Source organism: Schistocerca gregaria, chromosome 8 (genome assembly GCF_023897955.1).
Source record: "Schistocerca gregaria isolate iqSchGreg1 chromosome 8, iqSchGreg1.2, whole genome shotgun sequence".
NCBI lineage: Eukaryota > Metazoa > Arthropoda > Insecta > Orthoptera > Acrididae > Schistocerca > Schistocerca gregaria.
Genome location: NC_064927.1, coordinates 169194482 through 169211776, shown reverse-complemented (window position 1 = coordinate 169211776; position 17295 = coordinate 169194482). Strand labels below are relative to the sequence as shown.

Here is a 17295-nt window from a genome sequence, read left to right as displayed (position 1 = left end):
TCAACCGGATGATACCCAGGATGACCTCATCACCAGGACTGACAAAACAAAACAGTTCAACCATACGCTGACCCTGGACACCCACAAGAAATACAAAGAGTGCTGTAAAGCCAGTAAGGTACAGATCAGGTGACTCGGTATAGATCTTTAGACCTTTGTAGAAAGTAGGGCTACCGGAGAAGTTACTTAAGTGTTACTTTAGGTTGTATCATTGTTTGTCAGACATATCATATGAAGTCAATGATTACAACTGACTAAAATCTTCTCAGTCTCACTTAAGAGAAAAACCCAAGCTTTCAACCACTGTCTCTGACATTGTCATCAGGAGTTAAAATTATGGAGAGCTAGGGCTGGCAGGGAGATGCACTTATATAAATGTGATAGCACAGCCTACCCTCATATCCTGAAAAGTGTGTTCCCTGGTCTCTATTAAAACTACTGCTGTTTATTCTAATTTCTGCTGCCTCTCCTTTATAATTTTGACCCTTCATCAAGAAGACAAAAGAGCAGAGTTGTACAAAGCCCTACTACACTCCACGCACGCAGAATGACAATGGGAGGTTTTAGGAAACCGAAGACACACTTGATGATTGTGAAGCTTTCAAGGGAGGGTCTACCTTTGATGTTCATCATAGTGAATAGGATGTAACATCATGACCAGAACATGATGATCAGCGTCACCATCTAGAGGCCCACTGACAAGATCTAGATCCACGCTGCCGCAGTTGTCTCCAATGGTAACTTCTGAAAGAGCAGGTCATGGTTTCTCCAGAAGAGGGATGAATGCGACATAATGCACTGCATGCAGTGTTGTATGATGGTTAGCACTGCTGGCTGGTATGCTGTGTGTTGCCATTTCAAGCTGGTAATAATTTGTTATTTTGTATTTACGATTTCTGGAAGCTTCTTGAAATATCTCGTGTTTGTAACATTTGTATATTATGAAATATTTCATTTTTGTATAAATCTAGCATTCTCCAATAATTTATGTCTTGTATTAATAACTTCACTCTCTATCCAGGTAATCAGTTCTGTTTTGACTGTATGCTGATGCCAGAAATAAAATACTTACTTTCAGTTGTAAAAGTGTTGTGCTTCATTGTGGTGAATTGTAAATAAAGATGTACAATCTATAATGTGATTCTAAATAAACACATGCAATGTGCTAACACTCAATTTGGGCAGCGTGAATAGGGTTTCTTAAAAACCACACAGAAATGAAATGTTTGAAAAGCTAGTGTCACTACAGGAGTATGGAGTTATAGCACAGCACTATTGAGTGTGGTGGTCCATCAATTGCATGACAGAGCGAGGCATGGTGTGTGTTTTACGTGTTTTAAAGACTGGTACTGTAGAAAAGAAGGATGTATGGAAATATTAAGGAATAAAGAATAAAGAGACAGTAACAAAGGCAAAGTGTATTGAAAGAAAGAGAGCTGAATCAGCACTGCACAACAATAATGGAAATTCCACAATGGATCAAACTTTGACCCGTGCGGAAGTCACTACTTTCTAAAGGCCTATCCTTTAGCCCCAAGCCTAATTTCAATCATGCTGGACTTATAAAGTTAGTATGGGTAGAGGTCACTCTCGGCAGCTAGAACAAAATAATGATTTGATCCTTTTACTTATCTCTCGACTCAGATGATACAATTGCTGAAAGCTTCAAAGAAAATTTCAATCTAATTTCAAACATGTATCCATCTCATAAATTATAGTTGGCGGTGACTTCAATTTACTCTCAATATGTTAGCGAAAGTACATGTTTAAATGCAGAGGTACACATAAAACATCATTCAAAATTGTGCTAAACACGTTCTCTCAAAATAATTTTGAGTAATTATTTCATGAGCCCACTCAAACAGTAAATGCTTGTGAAAACGCTGTTTATCTCTCAGCAACAAATAATCCTGAGCTAATAACAACCATAAAATCAGATACAGGGATTAATGAACAAGGTTTGTCATGCCAAAACTGAATATTGTACCTCTCAAATCCTCCAGAAATAAACAAAAAATGTATCTGTTCATATACGTGTTCAAAGAAGCAGATAAAAATATGCTTCATGCCTTCCTGAGAGACAATCTTCCAAATTAACAATGTAAGAGTAGACCAGATGTGGCTCAAATTCAAAGAAATAGTATCAACAGCAATTGAGAGATACAGAGCTGATCCATCATGGTACACAACACAGGTTACAACACTGTTGCAGAATCAATGACAAAAGCATGCCAAATTTAAATGAATGCAAAATCCCCAAGACAGTAATTTTTTTTACAGAGAAGATCGAAATTTAGTGCAGAAGGTGAACCAAAGACTGTGTTTTATTGGCAGAACACTGATAGTAAAGTGGAAATGTGAAGGGACATGTATAGAACAAAAGAAGCATACAGGCCAATCTCGTCTGTTGACCGGCAGGGACCGCCAGCAGTTGATGAGGGTCGTAATGTGTAATAGGTTGACAGCTATCCAGACCATCACACAGGCACTCCAAACTGCATCAGGATCCACTGCAAGTACTATGACAGTTATGTGGGAGGTGAAAAACGTGGATTTCATGGTCGAGCAGCTGCTCATAAGCCACACATCATGCCTGTAAATGCCAAATGAGGCCTCGCTTGGTGTAAGAAGCATTAACATTGGGTGACTGGACAGTGGAAAAATGTTGTGTGGAGTGATGAATCACGGTACACAATGTGGTAATCCAATGGCAGGGTGTGGGTATGGCAAATGCATGGTGAACGTCATCTGCAAGTGTAGGTAGTACCAACAGTAAAATTTGGAGGCAGTTGTGTGTTCATGTTTTTCATAGAATGGGCTTGCACCCCTTGTTGTTTTGCATGGCACTATCACAGCACAGGCCTATATTGATGTTTTAAGCACCTTCTTGCTTCCCACTGTTGAATAGGCAGTTGTGTGTTCATGTTTTTCATAGAATGGGCTTGCACCCCTTGTTGTTTTGCATGGCACTATCACAGCACAGGCCTATATTGATGTTTTAAGCACCTTCTTGCTTCCCACTGTTGAATAGCAAGTTGGGGATGCTAATTGCATCTTTTAACATGATTGAGCACATATTCATACTGCATGGTCTGTGGTAAAGTGGTTATAGAACAATAATACCCCTGTAATGGACTGGCCTGCACAGAGTCCTGACCTGAATCCTATAGAATGCCTGTGGGATGTTTTGGAACGCTGACTTCATGCCAGGCCTCACCGACCAACATCAATCCATCTCCTCAGTGCAGCATTCCATGAAGAATGGGCTGCTATTCCCCAAGAAACTGTCCAGCACCTGATTAAAAGTATGCCTGCGAGAGTGGAAGCTGTCATCAAGGCTAAGGGTGGGCCAACACCAAATAGGATTCCAGCACTATCAATGGAAGGTGTGACAAACTTGTAAGTCATTTTCAGTCAGGTGTCCAGATGCTTTTGATCACATTGTGTAGGTGTTTGTTTTTTACATTCACTGTTTAAGAGTGGAGTAATAATGAATTATTTTAAAGGTGGTTCAATGAACCCTCTGCCAGGCACTTAAATGTAATTAACCGAGTATCCATTTCGATGTAGATGTTTACTCATTCTTTGCAGTGGAAAAATCTTCTTCCCCCAAATACCCCACTGACAACAGCCAATCAAAACCGCAAATAGTACATTATTTAAAACAGTTCTGGCATCCCTCTAACTGTGATCCTCCTCCTATTCCACCCAGTCACTCCTTGGTAATTTTTCAGATATTCCTCACTTCTACCCTGGCTACAACTTCCTTTCATAAGTCCCTCCTTATGAGTCCAGCACCACAACTGTGGGCATTGCTATCCAAAACCTGAAACACAATCCAGACCATATCATCCCTTCCTCAGATAAAGGCTTATCTACAGTGGTCATGAATCATTGAGACTATGTCACTGATGATCTACACCAACTTTCCAAAGCATACAAACCTTCAACCACAATTACATCCCAAGAGTCAAACATGATCTCAGGCAGCTCCTCAAGACCTTAGGAGCACCTCATACCCAGAAACCAGAAAATGTCTCCCTCTTCACACCAGGAACCCACCACTCTTCTACCTTTTACCTTCACCCTGATATCGACAAACACAACCCCACTGCTCTCCCTATTGACCATCTCTTTGAGGCTGGATGTATAGTTCATTCATCTCACAATGTAATATCACAAATCAAAGATTTTTGCACTGGAAACACATCAAATACAGTGCTTCCACAGAATGAAACTCTGTCTTTGTTGACCAAGACTTCCAGACTACTGCCTGTAACCTTCCACACGATATTCAAGACACTGCTCAGTTTCTTCACAGCTTTTCCACCATTTTACTGCCATTGCACATTACAAAAATTTAGCTTATACCTGTGTTTTGAAAAGAGCATTATAAAAACTGTGTTGCAGTTGCTTGGAGGGGAAAAGGTTATGGAGATGAAGTGATATTAAATACAAATGTATGTAAAATAAGTACTTGGTAGTAAGCATTAAATTGGTATGTAACCTACGTTAAGACAACATTATGCACACATTTAAAAGCACTATACTTCATGATGACTGAACAATGATCACTGATTTATAGCTGTAGTAAGAAAAACAGAGAGAAAGCAAGAATCCTTATACTACAGTCCTGAAATGAAAACATTATCTTCTAAGATAACAGTACGTAGAAAGTTATGTGTGTGTGTGGTTGATTGTAATTGTTCAAGCCATTACTTATTTGAAGAAATTAACATCTGACTAAAGCACAGTAAATGATTCTGTCATGAGATCATTACTGTAAGTGGGGGAAAAAGTAGTGTAACACATCACTTCAGAAGAGTGATATGTAGCTTTAAATTTATCTTTTCAATAAATAATACAAATGATAAAACATTCTGAGCTGTCAGTCAGAACTATAAATCCAATGCAGATTCACACTCTGAATTACTATATTGTTGGTTGTGTTCTCAAAGAATTAAGATTGAGAAAGATCCTTTGAAAAACTATTTTTGGGACCCTATACTTTCATCAGAATTCTACACCTTCTTATATAAAAAAGCAAATTTCACTTAATCACTGACTACAATCAGCTCCTTGCTCTATTATGACCTAAATCCAAGCAGCCCAAAAAAACAGCCCAATGGCTTCAACACTAGTCCCTTTTTCTAAGTAAGCACCACTGTGACATTCATTACCAGACACTATCTCAGCACACACATCCAGATGCACTCTCCTATCTACCCATGAATCCTGGACCCACATTTGATACTGTGGAACCCACGCACTTTCAGCATGTTCATCAGAGCATCTTGAACCATCCACTTGTTCTTATTCATTTCCCGTAATAACATCTTTTTCCTTATTTCCACCTCGTTTCCTGAATGATACATACATGATCATAATATAAAAAATTACTTTCTTATTTAAGCATAGATTATCAGTTTCTTTTACTCAGTAGTTAATTTCTCAATTACTGATGACAATAATATAATAATCTCACTTGGAGACAATTTGTGTGAACAGATATATCAGATTCAGGACTCAATGAAACCACACAAATTTGGAAAATGTGGAATAACTTTAAATGTATTGACCTACCTCATTTGAAAGTCTCACAGTTCCCCTGGCCAGTAAACTTCTTACTATTTTCCAAAAAGGTCATCTTTCAAAAGATAATCATAATTAAAATTTTCATAATCTAGAAAGTTCCATTCTTAAAGAGTGCTTACTTCCAAGATGTGCTTACCTAGTTTAGTAGCCCTAATTTTGGGTATTACAACAATGTTCATTTGATCTCTGAAAACATGTTAGCTATCTAATAACTCAACATAGAAAACTCCCCATGGGAGTATACATGGTATTGACAATAGAGTCCACATAACTTCTTCCCTTTTCCAGTTATCTAACACATAATTAAACCACGTTACTAGTTGGCTCACTATAACTGCATCACCACTAATTTTTATCTTTTCCCTGTTATAAATTAAAATGTAATGTGAAAGAGTCCTTTCTTAGGCACGAACATACAAACATCTATATGCTAATGTTTAGTGGATCCATGGTTACGATTTAGTTCATTAACATCTCCATGCCAAATTATTTTGTAAAACTTCAGTGATTCACTCACCAAATGATTAATAATTGGCAATAGTCATTTAAATTGTTGTTTATGGACATTGAAGGTGTACAGAGAAACAGCTGATAAGTTTGACATTGAAATTACAGACTAAATATTTTAACACTGTTCAAATTTGCTGCTAGCCTCTAGTGTGTGAACTATATACAAATTCAATAAAAGAGCTGATCATCACAAGGGATAGTGTTTTTTGAAGGTAATAAAAGAGAAAATTTTCCAATTTTATCGCAATGGTGACGTGTCAGTTATTTAACAATCAGGTTACTAGATCAATCAGTTTCAAGAAGAGAGAAGCAGAAATTTAAACAGTATCAAGGAACCGCTGTTAACACAGATTAGTCACAATACAACTGACAGCATCCTTATCAAAACTGTATAGGGTTTTCAATTAATGTAGAGACTGCAAGCATGGCAACTGATGACAATCCCCAGCTTCACAAAGTACAGCACTGCCAACAGTTAGCCCACTGCACACCTAGCTCCTTGATTTACGCAGACAAGTGAGGCATCTTTCCAGAATGAGATTTTCACTCTGCAGCGGAGTGTGCGCTGATATGAAACTTCCTGGCAGATTAAAACTGTGTGCCCGACCGAGACTCGAACTTGGGACCTTTGCCTTTCGCGGGCAAGTGCTCTACCAACTGAGCTACCGAAGCACGACTCACATCCGGTACTCACAGCTTTACTTCTGCCAGTATCCGTCTCCTACCTTCCAAACTTTACAGAAGCTCTTCTGCGAACCTTGCAGAACTAGCACTCCTGAAAGAAAGGATACTGCGGAGACATGGCTCTCCAAACTTAAAGTAAAGCTGTGAGTACCGGACGTGTGTCGTGCTTCGGTAGCTCAGTTGGTAGAGCACTTGCCCACGAAAGGCAAAGGTCCCGAGTTCGAGTCTCGGTCGGGCACACAGTTTTAATCTGCCAGGAAGTTTCATATCAGCGCACACTCCGCTGCAGAGTGAAAATCTCCTTCTGGAAACATCCCCCAGGCTGTGGCTAAGCCATGTCTCCGCAGTATCCTTTCTTTCAGGAGTGCTAGTTCTGCAAGGTTCGCAGAAGAGCTTCTGTAAAGTTTGGAAGGTAGGAGACGGATACTGGCAGAAGTAAAGCTGTGAGTACCGGACGTGAGTCGTGCTTCGGTAGCTCAGTTGGTAGAGCACTTGCCCGCGAAAGGCAAAGGTCCCGAGTTCGAGTCTCGGTCGGGCACACAGTTTTAATCTGCCAGGAAGTTTCATATCAGCGCACACTCCGCTGCAGAGTGAAAATCTCATTCTGGAAACATCCCCCAGGCTGTGGCTAAGCCATGTCTCCGCAGTATCCTTTCTTTCAGGAGTGCTAGTTCTGCAAGGTTCGCAGAAGAGCTTCTGTAAAGTTTGGAAGGTAGGAGACGGATACTGGCAGAAGTAAAGCTGTGAGTACCGGACGTGAGTCGTGCTTCGGTAGCTCAGTTGGTAGAGCACTTGCCCGCGAAAGGCAAAGGTCCCGAGTTCGAGTCTCGGTCGGGCACACAGTTTTAATCTGCCAGGAAGTTTCAAGTGAGGCATCACTTGCCTGAAAGTAATGGCACATCATCATGGTCACTATCCAGAACCAACAGAGATGTCAAGTATACAGCAGCCACCTATGATCCAGGTCAAGATGGCAGAGACGTGTGTACAAGTGAGTGGTGTTCTTGCGAAAAATGAAAAATAATGTTGGTAAAAATGCAGGGTGTGTAAATTGTACGGACAAAAATATGAAACTAAATGAGCATACTTCTAGCTTTCAGCAAATCATCAATGTATTGAGTAGTGAGATGTCTAAACTTCAAAAAGAAATAAGTGAGCCATTAGTCAAACAAAAGTCAATTTCTCTTCCCCAAGTGGACAAAAATACCATGTAAAAACAGAGATGTAAATACTGAAACATGATCAGGGAGTTAAAAAACCAACATTTGGCAGTTGGAAACAAATTTCATGTTCTTGCTGTGAGTGAAGAGGTGGATTTAGGCCTGACATTGGTAAGAGAACATGAACTTTTGAACAAACCTTACCAACAGAATGGTGGTGTAGGCTTAAGTTCAGAATTAAGGCAAACAATGACAGTGAGACATTGAGCATGCCATCTTTTGCATGAAGTAATGGGATGAATGAGAAAGACAATATTCACAAAAATGTACAACAGTGCAAACATGAAAGTAGTGTATTATTTTTAACAGACAGTCATGGGAAAAACGTGACGAGACTTTTCAAAGAAAACATACAATACAATGCAACAGGTATTGTGAAGCCAGATGTAGCAAAGAAAAACATTACTGGTGTCAACTTATATGATAAAATGTCAGTAAAAAATGACTATGTCAAGTGTATTGCGGATGTAAATGATATTGCAAAAAACAAAGCAAATAACAGTCTAATGGAAACAAAAAAGTTCGTGGAACACAATAAACAATGAAATACAATAGTTCCAAGTTTACTACACAGATATGATCTAATGTATCACTCATGTGTCAACAAAGAAATTTGAAAAACAAACATTAAAATAAAACAAATGTGTTCTTTGTTTGGAAAATGTAGTGTCCTTGACATTGGAAAATTGGACAGATATCAGCATACCAAACACAGTATGCATCTAAATTATGAAGGAAAAGCTTGGTGTGTAAAATGACAAACGAAATCATTGCGAACAGGGAGAGAGAAAACAGCAAAATTCCATGTACTGGAATGGGAGCAGTACCAGCAGCAGAAGAAGCAGCATCGTCAAAAGCAGCAGAATCATCAGTGGCAGGACCAACAGCTGAAACATCAACACATGCAGCAGAAACTGTTGCCCATCCTACATACAGCAGAAAGCAAACCCAGCATTTTTTATGGTGAATAAAATGAAAGAAGAGGATTCGATACATTAAACATCTCTGTCGTGTGTTCAATATGAGTCTTCCACACCTCAAGCAATAATATCAACTAGTGTACTGGAAAAAGCCACTCATAACAGAACATCATGTTATGAGTGGAATATACATGCTACAAATTGAAAACTTTAGTTTAGCTGCACAATAATGTTGATCTATTATGAGAAAATGTGGAGTTGTAATATTAGTAAAAAACAATGTAGTGTATAAGTCTCTAGACTGAAGCAAATACTTTTATGAAGAGCAATTTGAGGTGTGTGGCATTGAGTCAACAACAGGGGATCCGCTGGAAATCTGAATGCATTCCTGAGACAAATAGAATCACTTCTGTCCCACCTATGTACGAAAACTAATCAACCACTGTTCAGGTAGACTTCAATGCGGAATTTTTACAGAAAATAGAAATGAAACAGACATTGAACACCTGATGTGCTGATACAACTTAGTATCACTGGTGGACACACCAACTAAAGTCACAGCCAAATCTAGCCCTTTAATAGATAATGTATTTATAGATAAGGATATTTACACTAATTTAATTGTGCAAAATATTATAAATGGCCTCTCTCTGATCACAAATGGCAATTCCTCACTCTAAACCAAATAAATGTATAAAGGAAACAAAATTTCATTTGGGAAAACTTTAGGATTATACATGAACACACCACTGAAAGCTTTAATCAGCAATTGCATCTAGTGGATTGGTCTCCTGTATATGCTGCAATTGATGTTAATTCAAAATTTAATATTTTTTACAATGAAGTTACATGTCTTTTTGAAGAAATATTTCCAAAAAAATACAATGAGAGATAACCTGATAAAATATGGAAACAAGCCTGAGATTACTGAAAGCATTATAATTCCTTGTTCAACTAGAAAAAAACTACATGCAGCAGTCAAGCGATCAAATGATCCCAGTAGGAGTATGCACTATAAACTCTACGATAAAGTTCAGAATAAGAGCATGCAGGCAACAAAGAACATGTGCTTGAAGACAGAAATTGATTACTCAAGCAATAGAGTAAAAACTGTTTGGAATTTTGTATGAAGGAAACAAGGAAATATGGATTTAGTAGTGAAAATACCCAAATAATAAGTGAGTGTCATCTTGTTAGTGATCCAAAAATAGTTGCAGACACATTAAACAAACATTTGTAACAGTAATAGAAAAAATAGGTTTACAAGGCTCCATGAACCAAGCTGTCAGTCTTCTGAGAGCCAGAGTACCTAACTCAGTACAACATGTGTAGGTAAAAACAGTCACTGTTCAAGAAATTGAAAGAGTTATTAAAACTCTGAAATGAAAGAACTCTACCAGGATTGACAATATTTCTAACAAATTATTAAAATACTGCTGCAGCCATGTAAGTAAAGTCATTTGTCACATTTTTGAGGCATCACTTAAGCAAAGAATTTTTCCTCAGAGGCTTAAATATGCAGTTGTAAAACTGCCTTATAAGAAGGCAGATAAGACAGATGTTAACTATCAGCCAATGTCACTACTGACAAGTTTTTCAAAGGTTTTAGAGAAACTAATGCATGCCAGGACAGTTGATTATCTCAGGGATCAAAATATCCTCAGCGAAAGCCAGTTTGGGTTTCAGAAAGTTTTGTCAACAGAAGGTGCAATATTAGCAATTGTTGGCAAAATCTTGGAATATATTAACAAAAAAACTAAAGGTGTTTGGGATTTCTTGTGACATGACAAAAGTGTTTGTCTGTGTCAGTCACCAGATTCTTTTACAAAAAGCTGCAAATCTTGGTATAAGTGGTTTATCAGGCAAATGGTTTGACTCGTAGCTGTCATACAGGAACCAGAAATTTGTAGTGGATAGTCAAAATGGAGTCTGATTACCTTCAGAATGGGGTAATATCACATGTGGAGTGCCCCAGAGCTCATCTCTGGGCCCCATACTTTGTATTATCTTTGTAAATGATCTGCCTCTCTGTGCAAAATATTGTAGATTCACCATTTTTGCTGATGACTCTACACTACTTATTCATAACGTAGTAGATACGCTTGAGGAAACAGCAAATAAGGTTTTAGGCAAAACAGCAAGCAAACTGGTTTAAAAGTAATGGCCTTCCTTTAAATTACACTGAAACAAACTATGTTCAGTTCCACACAACACACAAAGATGAGGAAATAGTAGTATAAATAGCTGACTAAGTGATAACCAGGTGGATACCTCAAAATACCTAAGTTTCCATATCGAAAGCAAACTGAATTGGTTGAACCACATCCTGGATCTACACAAAAATGGAGTTCAGCAACTTATGAATTACACATTGTTTCTTCTTATACAAGTATGGAAACCATGAAGTCATTCTATTATGGTTATTGTCCTGCCATTATGGTATATGGAATTATATTTTGGGGTAATGAGTCACTGGCTAAAAGAATACTGTGTGCACAAAAAAGAGCCATAAGGATCATGTGTGGAGTCCATCCTACGGCTTCATAAGGAAAGAAAAATCCATTTTTAAACTGAATATTGAGTATCATAGTAATGAGAGGAGAAGAAAAAATAATATCCACTATGAACAGACAAATCTAAGCATGGTGGAGAAAGGAGTCCATTTTACTGGCTTTAGATTTTTAACACCCTCCCTTCAAGAATTAAGTGTCTGGTAGAAGATGAGCTCTTGTTTAAAAAACTTTAAGGCAGTTCCAATTACAAGAATCATTTTATACGATAGAAGAGTTCCTGAACTACAATGTTAAGCACTTCTTTTATTGTCAACTGCAAATGTGTCCAAATCTACATCTGTAATCCTGAATATTCTCTATTGTAAACAGATATTTTGCAATATTTATTGTCTGTAGCACTTAATATTTTGTAATATTTATTTATCTCTCAAAACTGATTTTCTGTAGTAGAACCTAAGTTACCGTTTACTGTAATACGGAATCATTTTGTTTTGTTTTTATATGCTACCATAGAACTCTGACACATTCCACATTCTGTGATACTGTCACAACATGGATCACCAGAACAAGACATAAATAAATAAATAAAATAAATATGTGATCTGCTCCACCCACCCTGCTATGCTGCCTGTCCAACACGTTCTATGGGACTACATTGACATGAATTTTGCCATACTTTTCCTCAACAACATGTGGACATACAAGTCTCTTACAGATAAGACTTTGATGAACAGTAGACACCTTGTCAATGTTATTTTTGCTATTTAAAAAGGCAATAACCTAGAATGTACCTTTCCTGAAGTCCCTTCTATATATTCACAACCCCATTCCACACATACTCAGATGATGAAGCAGAATGCTTTGCATATATCTTCAAACAAGAATATAAAAAAGTCACACAATAAGTGGACACCTTAAGTGAGATTCCTTTATTCTTATAAAACCACAATGACTGATGGGTTGTCAGCTCACCCACACTATCTTTGGACTCCTCAGTGTGGCCACAATTACCACCACCTATGACAATATGCTTTGTGAAGAAAATGCCACTGAAGTGAACATACAAAAGCATACCAATCAACTTTGCCCAAGTAATATAATCTATCCATCAGACTCTGACCAGCTTCCCTCTCTACCTCCACACTATTACCTTACACCATGCTCTATGGCATCTTCATCCACAATCCTTCTGACCCCATTCTTCTTCTGGAGGCATAGGGGAACTTACAGAGGTGGAACTTCTGCACTACCACTGCTGCTACCATTGGTCATCACTCCTGTACATCAGGAAGACTCTCCAGTGCGGCTAGCTGCCCCTCTGGCATGCAGAGATACTTGATGGGCAACATGGACACCAACATCTCAGAGACCTCATCACCAGATATCAAAAGGGTCAACTCTGCTGTTCAGACTTTTGGTCAAGCTACCCATCACCGTCTCCCTCCTCACCTCACCTGGTGCAGTACCACCATTCAACACACTGCTGCCAACATGGCACAATCATTGACAGACCCTATAAATGACACTAGGATGTGCTTACAACATATCAAATGGTGCCCTCAAGTATGGTGTACAGTGAGTATGTGGGAAACTCTATCAGCCACACAACAGTACTTTGGATCTTCGAGCAGCTACTGGCATCACATAAACTGAAGGTGGAAACCTTCCATTGCCTGAGGACTCAGTTACAAACTGAATTACGGCACTGGAGGGGATTAAGTTTCATTTATCCTATTCTATTTTGGCAAAAAAGGAAGGAGTGATAGATTTTAACATTCTGTTGACTTGTCAGTTAAGGACTCTAGTGATCTTTAACAGAGGTCAGTCAGATTACAAACTAGTTCACGTGTACTGTGGCTGTCATTTCAGTGCCTTGAACAAGAGTCTTCATTAAGATCTGTGTCGAATACTTCAGCATTAAGTCTCCTTTTCTGTGCATTCAGAAGCATAAATATTTATGTGACATGCCTTGGTACTTACACATTACTATAAGATTTATTCTGTGCATTCAGTAATAATCAAATTCCTTTAAAAAGAAAAAAGATATCTGGGTTGCAGGCAAATTTTGTTTTTAAGAACAACACATGAGCTATTTAGACCCAATCCATTTCATTTACACACACACATATTTGGCTCACAATATTACACTAAATAGTTACCTATGCAGCACAAGAACAATGGCAAAACTAACAAAAAAGAGAAAAATGACATGGCTTACTGTCAAATAAACTGCAGGAACTGTAGCACCATCTGCCATTGTCCAGTTGTCTGGTATTTGCCAAATAAAATTTGGGTTTGTTTTTATCATTGTTGACATGGCTCCTCCCCCTGTTGCTATACCCATAACACGTCTACCATTTTTGTCTCTTCCAGAAAATTCAATACCTTGAATACAGTCCTGTCAGTGTTAACAAAAATACAGATTTAGTGTAACAGAAACATTAACTGCAATAGTTAAGGCAACAAATATGGTTTTCTCTCTTTGTCTTTATGCAGAGCTGGACAATATCTAAATTCTCAATTTACATATTACTGACATATTTGTTAAACATTTGTGGTTATTTCATCTTGTTTTTAGGTTGTTAGCTGTGTATGTTAAATGCTGAGAAACCGTTCAACCTATCACATTCCACAATATTCACAAACATGTGTGTAGGTTGACAACATTTGCCAAGAGAAAGGGAAAATCAAATACTGCTGTCTGAGTAAAACAGTTCACTATGTCCTGTTGTACATATTCAAGTAAGTTTGAAAGATATATAAACACTCACAACTGTGGTAGTCAAATTAACAATAAAGCTCAAAGTACTACATACCTGTGTACATCTGTCAGGATTCACCACATCAAATGCTAGTCTACCTGTTGCTGTCATTATGTCACGGAAGTTGAGAGCAGAATAATAAATGAAAACAATCTCATCAGTATTAATATCCCTGAAACACACATTAATGTGAAATTTGAATAAAGCTACCACATCACAATATAAATAAAAGATGAGGCATCAATAACAAAGCCAAATTGTGAAGTGCATTGGTTGTACAGCAATACCAAAGTGAGTAGGAGTACTTCTTACAATTTTACAGTTTAATCACATGTCTTTTCTTGTTGTTACAACATAGGGGACATTTTTAGAGATTTATATGTTTTTAGCACTTCTCTTAACTGGTGTATTGTGCATCTTCATATTATCATGGAACAGTGACTGATCAATTTGATTTCAGGCTTACAGCGGCATGAACTTCATTCTGTGGCTGCGCACCCAAAATCTGTTATTTTAATGTTAAATGTCTGTATACTGATGTCTTGAACAGTTGCATTTTAAAAGAAGCAAGGCAAGAAGTGAACAAGAATAAATAATATTCAATCTGGGTTATGATTGTTTCAATTAGGCACTAAGAAAAAGTAAGAGCCTATAGACAATGAACTACACTGCCTAATCTTCTAAGTTACTTTCAACAAAACATCAGATGCAACATTGCAAGAAGATGTCTATATTTGAATCTCAAAGTTTCTTTCTTCTCTTTTATGGTGTAATTCACTGCAAGAATAGAATTTATTATATGATAATTGCAAAGATATTAGTAATATCATACCTATCTGGATTTAAGGTTCCTTGCTGCCATGCAAGACTGGATAAATCTCCAACAGTCTTCACTACATTTACTGCATGAGGTGTCTTCACAGTTTTTGGAGGCTTCAAGGGAAGATGTCGGTAACTGCCCCAACAGCCTTTCTCATACACATTCACTGCTAGATCCAGTGCAAGCTGACTTTGATAAAACTCAAGGTTTGGATCAAATGCTGGGGCTTTATGATCCTTGATAAATACACATCTAGATAAAAAAATAAAGACAAAATACAGTGCATTGCTGCAGTATGTGTCATAAGTATGCTTAATAGTTCTAATTGGACAGATGACTTGTTTATAAGGAAATGTGGGATACTATATTTAGTTCATAAGTGAATTAAACTATAAATTAAATTAAAAAGAAAGAATCCTGCCTCTTAGTTCCATGCATAAACTGAAGATGAGAGTGAGACAGAAATTACTTAACATTATGCACCCTGTATAGAAGAAATTTTGGATAAGATTAATTTTATGGCAATGCTTTTCAAACTGTAATTATTGGTAGTCACCATGATGGCAGCATCCATTAGAGAAGCTTCTTGGTTTGAAGAACAGTACTAGGAGTGCAGGGATATTTTCCTGGGAGCTAGTTGGCAGTTAAGAGTAATGGAAACCTGAAGTATCTGGAGAGTTCCCTTAGAATTTACTGGTGAGACAGACAAAACTTTTTGTACGAATAGATGTTTATGGTTTCAGTAGAAAAAACTGCCTACCATGACGATCTGTTGTTTTATTGCTGGAACAAAGTTTCTAAACAGGACCCAGCAGGGTTATTCTGTCTCACTTTTGTATGTGTACTGGAGCAGTCAATACACAGCACCCCTGTTGGCCACAGAGGACCTTGCAGAAAACTACTGGCCACAGTTGGTACAACACGGTGAGATTCTATGGCCTGCTGCATAGGTAACATACAATAATATTCTACTGTTGCTCCTCATCCCTAACATTCATCTCCTTGACTTATCTCAATATTATAGGGGCTTCATTGATTACATCTGGCAGTCTGGCGAGAGACAGCAGCCATGAGTGCGTGAGGTGGGTCTGCTTGTGTGAATGTGTATGTGGTTTAACTTCTTTTCTGAAGAAGGCTTTGGCAAAAAACTTAGTGTGTAACAGTCTTTTCATTGTGTTTGTTTGCAACTCACTGTGTTTTCTTTACAATGAGTAACAATCTATCCTTTTCATAACTGTTGATATTTCAACCTCAACTTCCATATTTTTAATTACATTTCTGTAACTTTTCTTTTTATTGATGCTTGACAACATTTGAACATTTTCCTCCCAATTTCAGTGATTAACATTAGTTTTCTCTTACTTTCCAAATCCGTGAATGAAGAGGTGCATTTAGGCCTAACATCGGCAAAGGAACATGAACTTTTAAACAAACCTTATCAACAGAATGGAGATACAGGCTCTAAGTTCAGCATTAAGGAAAACAGTGACGGTGAGAAACTGAGCATGCCGTTTCTGCACATAGCAATGGGATGAATGAGAAAGGCAATATCAACAAAAGCGTACCACAGTGCAAACATGAAAGTAGTGTATTATTTTTAATGGACAGAGATGGGAAAAACATGATGAGATTTTACAAAGAAAACAAAAAATACAATATAAAACTTATTGTGAAGCCAGAAAAAAAAAAAAAAAACATGACTGTTGTCGACTTACATGATAAAATGTTGGGAAAAAATGATTATGTCATGTGTACAGCAGGTGCAAATGATATTGCAATAAATGAAGAAATAACTGCCTAATGGAACTAAAAAAGTTCCTGGAACACAATAAACAAGGAAATACAATAGTTGCAAGTTTACTACACAGATATGATCTACTGTATCACTCATGCATCAACAAAGAAATTCAAAACACTAACATCAAAATAAAACAAAAGTGTTCTTTGTTTGGAAAATGTAGTATCATTGATATAGGCAAATTGGACAGATGCCAGCATACCAAACATGGAGTGCATCTAAATTATGAAGGAAGAAACTTTGTGTATAAAATGGTAAATGAAATCATTGTGAACAGAGAGAGAGAGCAAGCAGCAAAATTAGCTGTACCAGTATGGGACCAGTCTCAGCAACGAAGAGCAGCATCATCATAAGCAGGAGAATCATCAGTGGTGGGACCAAACAGCTGAAATATCAACACTTGCAGCAGAAACTGTTGCCTGTCCTACAAGCAACAGAAAGCAAACCCAGCATTTTTTATGGTGAGTAACTCA

At 37.7% G+C, this 17295-nt stretch overlaps 1 protein-coding gene across 2 annotated transcripts in view; it reads right to left on the bottom strand.

Annotated features, from left to right (window-relative positions):
- The window catches only part of LOC126284872 (fatty acid synthase-like), a 364243-nt gene that overhangs the window by 134974 nt on the left and 211974 nt on the right, over nucleotides 1–17295 (bottom strand). For both annotated transcript variants that reach the window (XM_049984111.1, XM_049984110.1), the window contains exons 23-25: nucleotides 15037–15276; nucleotides 14259–14376; nucleotides 13661–13840 (exon numbers count right to left, since the gene is read on the bottom strand). In XM_049984111.1, coding sequence (XP_049840068.1) covers nucleotides 13661–13840; nucleotides 14259–14376; nucleotides 15037–15276 — 538 coding nt within the window. The remainder of the gene's footprint in view (nucleotides 1–13660; nucleotides 13841–14258; nucleotides 14377–15036; nucleotides 15277–17295) is intronic.